This window comes from Argentina anserina, chromosome 3 (genome assembly GCF_933775445.1).
Source record: "Argentina anserina chromosome 3, drPotAnse1.1, whole genome shotgun sequence".
Taxonomy (NCBI): domain Eukaryota; kingdom Viridiplantae; phylum Streptophyta; class Magnoliopsida; order Rosales; family Rosaceae; genus Argentina; species Argentina anserina.
In genome coordinates this window covers 12,995,001-13,006,340 of record NC_065874.1, presented here as the reverse complement: position 1 = coordinate 13,006,340, position 11,340 = coordinate 12,995,001, and the positions used below count along the sequence as shown (strand labels likewise).

Here is an 11,340-nt window from a genome sequence, read left to right as displayed (position 1 = left end):
AAAAAATCATATTACTATTTCACTATTTACGTATGGATCTCCTTGACGTGTGAGGTTTGATCGTGACAAACTTCGGTAGAACCTCGTTAAATTAATACCTAATTAATTAATAATTTTGCTAAATAATATTTTTTACCGGTCTCGATTCGGGACTAACGTGTTAAATTAATAATTTACTAAATTTATAAGATAATATAAATTTAAGAATTCATATAGACCATATCAAATATATAAATGAATAATTGCATAATTTATATAACATGACCGATCAGAAGAAGACCGTTTGTACTACGGACGTTGGCGATTCCGGCGATCGGTAACGCGCAACTCCGGCGATCGGTAACGCGTAACGACGGCGCGAATAGTGCCGGCTGTGCTCCCCCTCTCCTAGAGCTCTTGTCTGTGTTGGTCGGAGCTCCATCGCCGGCCCATACAGAAGCGCCGTGAGGGGGGAGCATGACCGACACCATTTGTGTCATCGTTATGTGTCGCTGGAATCGCTGACGTCTGTAATGCGGACGTCCACTCTCGATCCTCTCTGGTTTATATAATAAATTGTACATTAATGAGGATTTCATTAAAGATTTTATTAATTTAATTATCATCAAATATAATATATCGAATAATATAATATTTTTGAATGACGGTATTTATGATAAATCAAACAATTTGATGCATGAATAAAGTAAAAAAAATTCAAAAAAGTGAAGAAAAAAAAATATATATATATATATATTATACCTTGATAAATGAATAAGTTATTAATTAATCGATAAATTAATAATTTATTAATTTATCGATATAGTAATATCTTACTAAAATAATAAATTTTGTTAGTCCTAAAAATATTTAGGCATAAATGCCGATTTGCACCCCAAACTTGGCTGAAATTGTCAATTTACACCCCGAACTTGCATTTGAGTCAATTTACCTCTTAAACTTGGTAAAAATTACGGATTTACACCCCGAACTTGTATTTGAGTCAATTTACCTCCTAAACTTGGTAAAAATTGCCGATTTGCACCCCATCCGTTAAATTTAACTGTTTCTATCCAATTTTGCGTCACATGTCATGCATTTAAGGTGTAGTATTGTCATTATATATTTATATTTTTCTTAAAAATAAATAAAAATATTCTTTAAAATGAGGATTATTTTGTTAATCAAATTATTTATTTACATCTTTTTTTCTACCTACTTAACCCTACTTTGAATTATATATTCAATATACCCACCCATTCAAATATAGTTTGTTGTGTATAAATATATTTTTATATGTACACATTGTTGGAGGATGAACAAAACGAGAATAATAACGACGTAATAGAACAGAACGTAACCGTTTATTGATTGATAATGAGGCCAATTTATAGGCATTACATAACCACAATCCCGTAGGATTCGGAGTCCTAATCTATTACAGAGATGCGAATATATCTCTAACATAAAACCTAATAAGGCTAAGACACACACAATGGTAGAATAGTAATTCTCTCGGAACACACATTTATTTTTAATTTTCAATGTATTTATTTATTTGTATTTTTTCTAATATCTTTTAACATACCATATCACATAAAATAATAAATATATAAATCAATAACATGTTTCGAAAAAACAAACATTGTAGCAAGTGTTCCTCTTAAGTAATTTTATTAATTTATTTCATTATTCAATATGAATAAATATATAATGACAATACTACCCCTTAAATGCATGACATGTGACGCAAAATTGGATATAAATAGTTAAATTTAATGGATGGGGTGCAAATCGGCAATTTTTACCAAGTTTAGGAGGTAAATTGACTCAAATACAACTTCGGGGTGTAAATCGGCAATTGTTACCAAATTTATGAGGTAAATTGACTCAAATGCAAGTTCGGGGTGCAAATTGACAATTTCAGCCAAATTTAGGATGCAAATTGGCATTTATGCTAAATATTTATTTATAGAGGTTTTACTATATTTGTATTTTGGGACGTCAATTTTGATGTATATTACATGTAATCAACTTACAATAAAACTCAATTAAATAAATAATATTGAGACCATAAAAAATTTATTTTAAGTGGGCTCATGCATGTATGTATAATATTTGTTTTTATTAAAGAATAAGAACTGATACGGCGGTCTTAAAGTTTGAGTGTTTGACAACGGAGCCATTCCAACGGTGTCTCTTGATGGTCATCGAGTGTCTACCCGGTTTAGTGGCGGTGAGACTCAGGCTATCAAAGTTAATTGGTTCGAGAAGACCACGTGCCCTCATGGCGTGTTTGTCAGTTATGTATTATTGTGAATATCGTCTTATCGTTTTTCCCAGGTTAATATCATTGCTAATTAAAGTCTCTCATATTTGATTGGATCGATCCAACGGCTACAACCAACCGCTGCAGGTCATAGAGTTCACTCTGCTAAGCAGCCTAGTCTGAGCTCATACCTGTGGTGATATTCGAAGAAACTAATCCATCTAAAGCCTAAAACTTGACCGGCAAGTTAATTCCAGTAACCGACATTCACCGTCATTACTAGGTATATATTAGTGTCAACAGGCAACTCTTGAAGATCCACTCTCAGTCGATCTCTCTCTCTCTCTCTCTCTCTCTCTCTCTCTCTCTCTCTGCACTTTCTAGGGCACCAATCACTCAAGGAAACCTTCATCAGTTCATCAAGAAAACCCTCCGCAGTCCAGACCTAGCTGCCTTCGCCAAATTCTCTTGACCCGATAACCAGAGCACGATGAGTCTTTTCAAACAAGTCAGTTCATTTATCAAGAAGGAACATGGAATTCGGAAAGGTTACGTACCTCTGCTCATCGGCCAAGAAAGAAAGAAGTACTACGTTCCTCTGAAGTATCTGTCATATCCAACTTTCCAAGAACTCATCAAGAACCAACCAGATCAAGATGTGTACGATCCAAGAATTGACGGGCCTCTTGCGCTTCCATGTTTAAGAGCAGACTCGTTCGATCAGTTGCTGAAGAGTTTCAAGAAAGTGTAGTTCCAGCGGATATGCTCGTTCATGCATGCATGTTTACTGATCTTTTATTTCTTTCGTCGACTCGATCTAATGTTTTCCGATCGATCGGTTCTACGCTTTAATTGAATTTGTATATATGTGCTCAAGATCAGTTATGTATTCATGAAGGAGATTCTTCAATCAGCTGTACGAGTAGTTTATATTCCATGCATATATCGTCGTATTGATGTTCGATTCTGTAATCTTCTTTTTTTAATAGACGGACAACCGAAATTGAGGTTGATTTCCGTAAGAGTCATCTCCTCATCTCCTCGAATCCATCGAAACTTAATTGTACAAACACCCGGTTGTTTATGTGCTTTGTATTTTGCTGCTGAACATATAATGATTTTCAAATCAAAGTGATATGAGGGAGGATTCTGTTTTTTCATTTTAGGAAAGAAAAAAACCCTAACTAAAACCTCTTTGCAATTAATTCATTAATTGAAAACCCAAAGCTAATGAGCTCTTTCATAACTAATGGATACGGGCCGATCGATTATAGTACTAGCTGATGAATTATTGGTTATGGCTATCGTAATTGAAATATCAACGGTTTTGCATTCATGATTAGAAGTCTAGAACGAATTGAATTTACTTATTTTTGCACTGTAGGACGTTATTAGTAGTGCATCGTCTATGCATATTGTAGTACTTAATTCCTATTTCAAAACTATGAATTAATTTTTTAAGGAAAATTATACAATTTTATAATCAGCAAATGACGAAATAGCCGTTACATACCATCCGTTACCACTATGAGTATTGTTGTGGGGCAAGAGCAATTAGGCCCAGGTCTAGGGCCCAAAAAAATAGTGGCCTTTTTTTTCTAAGTTTACATATAAATTTCAATAAAAACTAATAAAATTAATATATAATTAATTATTAGTCTAAAATTATGATTTTTTTTTCATATTTGTAAATCTAATATGATATTTAACTCTTAAAGTTATAAATTTAGTATGAAAATAATACATTACATTGCATTATGAATGTGAGGGTCTTGAATTTTATTTAATTAATTAATATATATATTTTTAAATTTTTTTGTCTAGGGCCTTGATAAACACAGGGCCGGTCCTGACTATGAGTAGACAAAAAATTATGAGAAAATCTTAAAGTTGGTACATAGCATAAGTCTATGCACTAGAAATTTAAATTGCTCTGATTAAAAAAATAAAATGCATATTCTACGACTTACATCATAGTAATAGGCATATATAATGGTTAAATTGAAAATTTGAGTTTAGACTCAAACCCAAAAACCCAGGCCCAAACCCAATTATGGGAAACCCTAGTTTGAAATTGCATCCACCTCAGACCACCCTCCAGCGGCCACCGATTGACATTGTTCGCTACCTTTGTCGGAGACATCAAAACCATGACCATTATGAATTAATTAGTAGAGACCTAAAGGGGGGATAGTCATTTTTATAGAATCTATTTGCATATATGTATATATATATATATGCAATTTCCTGAGTAATATTTACTAACCAAATATTATTAAGGAAAATTATACAATTTTATAATCAGCAAATGACGAAATAGCCGTTACATACCATCCGTTACCACTATGAGTATTGTTGTGGGGCAAGAGCAATTAGGCCCAGGTCTAGGGCCCAAAAAAATAGTGGCCTTTTTTTTCTAAGTTTACATATAAATTTCAATAAAAACTAATAAAATTAATATATAATTAATTATTAGTCTAAAATTATGATTTTTTTTTCATATTTGTAAATCTAATATGATATTTAACTCTTAAAGTTATAAATTTAGTATGAAAATAATACATTACATTGCATTATGAATGTGAGGGTCTTGAATTTTATTTAATTAATTAATATATATATTTTTAAATTTTTTGTCTAGGGCCTTGATAAACACAGGGCCGGTCCTGACTATGAGTAGACAAAAAATTATGAGAAAATCTTAAAGTTGGTACATAGCATAAGTCTATGCACTAGAAATTTAAATTGCTCTGATTAAAAAAATAAAATGCATATTCTACGACTTACATCATAGTAATAGGCATATATAATGGTTAAATTGAAAATTTGAGTTTAGACTCAAACCCAAAAACCCAGGCCCAAACCCAATTATGGGAAACCCTAGTTTGAAATTGCATCCACCTCAGACCACCCTCCAGCGGCCACCGATTGACATTGTTCGCTACCTTTGTCGGAGACATCAAAACCATGACCATTATGAATTAATTAGTAGAGACCTAAAGGGGGGATAGTCATTTTTATAGAATCTATTTGCATATATGTATATATATATATATATGCAATTTCCTGAGTAATATTTACTAACCAAATATTATTAGGGGAACAACCATATAGAAGGCGTAATTCAATCAGGTTGAGCTATCGGCTACGTTTGCCTGTGTATCGCTGAGATATCCCGTATCCGTGAAGGGTAATAGCATAAAACTCAATATATGTAGCCATGTAGGCGAGTCTATAAAAAAAGCCACTAGCTGTCTAGCTGACCATGGAAACCTAAGGCATGCACATTGATCCTGTTAGCTTGGGTTTCATAGCCTTAGGGCTTTGCTCTTCGGGCTGTCCCTATTGAATTATTCATTTCCAAAAAGTTTTCTCAATCCTTTTAGCTTGTGTGTGTCTGGACATCTTTAAGGTAGAGTAGATGAATTATTCATATAAGTTTCTTAATGCTACTAGCGCAGTGGACAGCCTTCAATTGTTCATGGATTAGGTTCTCGATCGCCTACGCCACTGCCAGTCAGAAATGTTGTTATCATAGGAGAGTTCAATAATCTTTTTTAAGATTACAATTAAGCAGATCATTTAATTGTCGTACGTATGAAATAACACCTCTTATTACACAACCAACAAAAGAGGTGTGTTACATCTGCCGGACGAAAACCTCTTCTCTTCAATTCATCCTCCCCACCTTCAATATGCCATTGTCGACGTACTGATAATCTACAGTCCAGGCCAGTATGAACGAATAATGTCGTGAATTGCATGATTGATATATAATAATAATCATTTAAAATTTATCTACCTTAGTTGCGTGAAGGAAACCTATAATCATCATTCTCGCACTAGTACTCAACGTACCTTAGTTATTAACCTAAATTGTCCGTGTGATCTTTGATTTTAGCAAAGTTTCTTACAGTTTAGACATAACTCTTGCAAAAACATCAACAAAACTCATATTAATTTAGTTTTCTCTAATATCACACTACACTAATATTCGAGCCTTACAATAGATGTTATGTTCATAACACATTTTTGTTAACGATCATATATGAAGGCTATGAGGGACGAATAGAATGTGACACCGGAAGTCATGAACATCATCTTATTTGTACATATCATGCGTACATCATGAGTCATGCTAATTAACAAAAATTAACAAACGAGGTAGAGAATGTTCATCCCCGTCAATAAGGAGATAACCTCTTCACTGTTAACTAGCTTATGGATGGTTTACAATTTTACATCAAGAGTTCTAACAAATTAAAATCCGATCGTTGGTATCAAAATAACGTAGTTGTTGACGAATAAACTAAAAAACTTCCTCTTCGCTCTCATATTTCTCACGGCCTGACGGCCACATATTTTAGGCCCCATAAATCAAAGAAATCCATTCATAGCCACCAGTGGTTCAACCTTCAACGATGTGCGCCACACATTGAATATTTTCCCCCCAACAAGTCAAGTTCACATTTCTGATGCCAGAGATAAAATGTGGATAGAAAGATATGAGTTGGAGTTGCGTGCGATCCTTTGAAGCCTTCTCATTGGTTTACTCAAACCCTCACAGCCCCACCAATGCTACTTCCAACTCCGTTCTCGACCACGCATAGCTTCCATTTTAATTATAAACACACAGCTCCTCTTAATCTTTACTCACTTGCAAGCTTCATTGAATTCCCAACTCCTCAGAGCTAGAACAAGTTTGCTCATTTTGTCAGTTAAAGGTTGACAGTCATGGCCTCCATGCTTATGGCAGCAGCTGCTAGTTCCAGCACTCTTCTTAGACCAAGCACCAACTCTCTTAGAGATGTTGTCCCAATGGGTCAGGGGAAATACACCATGGTATGTATCTTCTTTCCAATGTACTCTGAATTTCATGTCTATAAATCGCGACTGCGTTTATGTTCATTCAACTGTGGCTAATGTATATGTTTGGTGACATGAATAGGGCAATGAGTTGTGGTACGGACCAGACAGAGTGAAGTACTTGGGACCCTTCTCTGCTCAGACTCCTTCATACCTCACCGGAGAATTCCCCGGTGACTACGGATGGGACACCGCAGGGCTGTCAGCTGACCCAGAGGCTTTTGCTAAGAACAGGGCTCTTGAGGTACTTCATCCACTCTCATATTTCTTCTTCTCATGATCAATGGGTGCTTTTAGTTGACAAAAACCCTAGTGCATACATGCAAAACATATAGAGGATACTAATAATATATATCTAATCCACGGTTCTTAGCAAAAGCCTCTGGGTCATATTTTGCTACTAGGTTATCCACGGTCGATGGGCAATGCTTGGAGCATTCGGCTGCATCACCCCAGAAGTTCTTGAGAAATGGGTGAGAGTGGACTTCAAGGAGCCAGTCTGGTTCAAAGCCGGATCACAAATCTTCACAGAAGGTGGTCTTGACTATTTGGGAAACCCCAACCTTGTCCATGCTCAGAGCATCCTAGCAGTTCTTGGCTTCCAAGTCCTTCTCATGGGACTTGTTGAGGGATTTAGAATCAACGGCCTCGACGGAGTTGGAGAGGGCAATGATCTGTACCCCGGCGGCCAATACTTCGACCCACTTGGCCTTGCTGACGACCCTGTCACATTTGCTGAGCTCAAGGTGAAGGAGATCAAAAATGGGAGACTAGCCATGTTCTCCATGTTCGGTTTCTTTGTCCAAGCCATTGTCACTGGTAAAGGTCCCCTAGAGAACCTCTTGGACCATCTTGACAACCCAGTAGCCAACAATGCTTGGGTCTACGCCACCAAGTTTGTGCCTGGATCGTAAATCAAGCTTGAGGCTGGCCTCTAATCTTGTGTTTGTGAATGTAATGGAATGGAAACCTTCATGTGAATGTACTTGTTAACGAGTTGCCTTATCTAATTTTTTCAGAACATCCTACAGGCCTACATCAAACACTTTTCTGAACATAACAATGGGCAAATTTCAATCAAAGTAAATTTCACGACTAGAAACCGGAAAATCACACTCCGACCATGACCTATAAACACAAACCAACCTACATGCATTCAGTCAGTTAGACACAAACATAGAACCAATTGGAGGAAACTGGTTAATCTCTAAAACCACATTAGAAAACCATATGCCCTACTGTCCAATATTTACCTGGATATGAAAAAGTAGAAAACATTGAAGGCATGCTCCATAAAGGGAAATGTGAACATTTTCCTTCCACCTCTTCAGTAACAAAGATCTACACGGAACTGAACTACAACAATAACAGAATATACACAAAGGACCTAACTATTGAACGCTGAAATCACTAAATAATGTCCTAATTGGCTATGCACATGTTTCTCAATGTTTCCACCAAGTCACAAAAATTTGGTTGATAAACTAGTCTCTTCCTACACTAATCCACACAACAATTCACCAATATATACTACCATATGTATAAACAGAGCAGCTCTTGAACACGGAGAGGTAGAGAGTAATGAGAGACCTACTTTCGCCAGTCATCCTCTTAGTGTCTTCCTTTTGGTTCATTGCACAACAATGAGGATCATCAATTCTAGATTCCAGACTGTTTTGCCGTCATCAATCCCCCCAATCATTTCCTTCACCTTTTTCCTCTTCTGAATGCCCATGTTTATGAACAGGGAGAGTATTGAGAGAAGTGAGAGACTTACTTTCTCCAGTCATCCTCTTAGTATCTCGCTCTTGGTCCATAGCAAAAATGATGATGATCTAAACCTAGATAACCCACCATTTCCTTCGTTTCTTTTCGTCGTCTGAGTGTCCGTGTTTATGTCCATGTTTATGGAGCCTTGTCTTTGTCTCCCGTAATCTTGCCTTGTACTCTTTCTTCCATGACTCGAACCGGTGTTTAAGTTTCTTTAATTCTTCATCAGAACTCCCAGATTTCACCTCAATCAGAGCTTTCACTTCATCATCAAATGTTTGTCTCCGCTGATCAAATTCCTTCACCAGATTTCCAACAGCATTCAAAGTGCCGTTTGTCTCACGCGCTACCCCATTGATAGGAGTGCTTGCACCAGGAGTCCGAGATCCCATTGACATGGCATCTTCTGAATCATATCGAGGTGAAGAAACATCTACTCTTCCAGGTTGAGCAGCTGTATTGTCAGAAGTAAGACTCTTCCTGGCTGCAGCAAGACTCACCTGTGCAATCATTTTTTAAAAACAGCCATGAGGAGACATCCATGTACTTTATAAGGAATAAAAATATACAGAATGTGAAGTATATGTGCACGCATGTGCTTCTCTGTTTGTGTAATGTTGAGGCCCAAGATTATAGAACTACAGTGCGTTTGAAACAGTTCATCAATCTCAACTCAATATAACTACGGGCAGTTTGTTTCTCTTCTCAGCAAACATGAACCTCAAATTTAGCACTTAAGTTATGCTCTTTAAAATGCAGCATAAAAACCAATGGACAGCTTATCAATATTGTTGTTGTTTCTAAAACTGAAGCTTATCATCAGGTGACAAATTATGATTATATTTATTCCCTTGAAATGCACTTGTCGTAGCATCCACCAAAGTGAGACTCGAATACTTTAACAGATTGATTGGATGAATTGCAGAAACCACACAATTTGAAACATTGTCCCAAATTTCGGCATAAATTAAGGTTCCTTTTCTTTTTATTGGTACAAAAAATGAAGGTTCCTTTTGATTAAGTATAAGGTTGTTATTGCAGAGATTCCAAAGTTGACAACAAAGTAGAACAAGAAAACTCACTTGCAAAGAGGACATCTGCTTTTGCCAGATATCTTGCATTGATTTCATCTTTGCTTCGTATTCTGACCATCTTGTTTCAAACTGGTGCAGTTGCTCCTGCAGATCAGCATTTTCCTCTTCCTTTTGCACCAGAGTTGCCTCGGCCTGAAGCACACGCTTTTGTAACTCTGCTAAATCTGAATGCACGTCCTGGTTAAGAATATAATCCACTTTCAGTTGTCAGAGCTTCAGATGTGCATGTGGGATTTTAGCTTACAAATGTAGTTAAAAAAGGCAAAGTCTACCAGTATAATGACTATGCAAAGAATGGGTTTCATTGATTGAATATTGTTCTTTACAGTATACAATATATAGACTGGTTACAAGGCAAATGAATATAAATGATACACAATCAAAACTGATCCTACAGCTAAAACACTATAGATGTACAGTTACACAATCAGCAATGATTGGCTAATAATGCGAAGAGGATTATGTTCTGACAAATTATCCAGATCAATTTCACAGTCCCAAGTCTTAACATATCTTTGGATTCTTTCTCAAAAGAAAAAAAAAACAAATTGGGTTGAGTGAAAAAAAAAAAGATATACAAGAAACCAGATTTAGATAGTATGTAGGTTTAGCCTTGGTACAACTTTTAATGCTGGAATCTTGAAATTTCATAACCCAGGGTTAACAATCTTGTCAAACCCACTGGAAATCCATTTTCATTCAAAATGACAACTCAAGATCAAAGCCACTGGACTTGCTTTGGTTCTACTGACATATCGGTTAACAAAGGAGACACCACTTGAAGGAGGGCAAAATCAAACAGATTCTGAACTTAAAAGAACCCTTTTTTCTTGAACTTCTAGGGGACACATTATAGTCTTATGTGGGTTGGGAAAGTATAACTATACCTACTGGATAGGTTTACCTTTTAGACAGAAGTTAAAAGGGCTCAATCAAAGAATAGGTCATGCAATGAAAATGATATTATAATATTAATAACTTTGGGTAATTTCTGCCTCGATTTAGCATTAAAAATTGACAGAGGTGAAATTTCTGCTGGATTTAGCACTACATTTCACAACTGAGCCCTACCTTTCATCAAAATACATAAGCAAAAAAAGAAAGAGTGGTAGAAGATCAAAAGAAAATACAGTTTAAAAGAGAAATCGAGAAGGATTAGCCTAATTTAGAAAATTTATCAAGACATGGCTAGTCGAATTTCTGTCTGATTACAGGCAAAAAGTTATGATATTAAGTGGTTGAAACAATAACAAGAGAGGAACCCAAGATTGAACAAAAATAAGTCAATAAGAAAAGAAAACAATCGACAGTGTCATTCACAGTTCAAATTGTAATATATTTTCACAAGCAGGTAACGGATTT

The 11,340-nt window shown here is 35.9% G+C and overlaps 2 protein-coding genes across 2 annotated transcripts in view; one reads left to right on the top strand and one right to left on the bottom strand.

Moving 5' to 3' along the window:
* Positions 1-6,918: 6,918 nt before the first annotated feature.
* On the top strand, positions 6,919-8,095 carry LOC126789138 (chlorophyll a-b binding protein 3, chloroplastic). Its single transcript, XM_050515215.1, has 3 exons — positions 6,919-7,090; positions 7,197-7,358; positions 7,519-8,095. The coding sequence occupies exons 1-3, from the start codon at positions 6,983-6,985 to the stop codon at positions 8,026-8,028; spliced, it is 780 nt and encodes a 259-aa protein (XP_050371172.1). The 5' UTR covers positions 6,919-6,982; the 3' UTR covers positions 8,029-8,095.
* A 312-nt stretch (positions 8,096-8,407) lies between these two features.
* Positions 8,408-11,340, bottom strand: part of LOC126789139 (myosin-2) — a 10,832-nt gene continuing 7,899 nt past the window's right edge. The window contains exons 22-23 of the mRNA XM_050515216.1: positions 9,967-10,155; positions 8,408-9,384 (exon numbers count right to left, since the gene is read on the bottom strand). Of these exons, the coding sequence (XP_050371173.1) occupies positions 8,956-9,384; positions 9,967-10,155 (618 nt within the window). The 3' untranslated portion in view covers positions 8,408-8,955. The remainder of the gene's footprint in view (positions 9,385-9,966; positions 10,156-11,340) is intronic.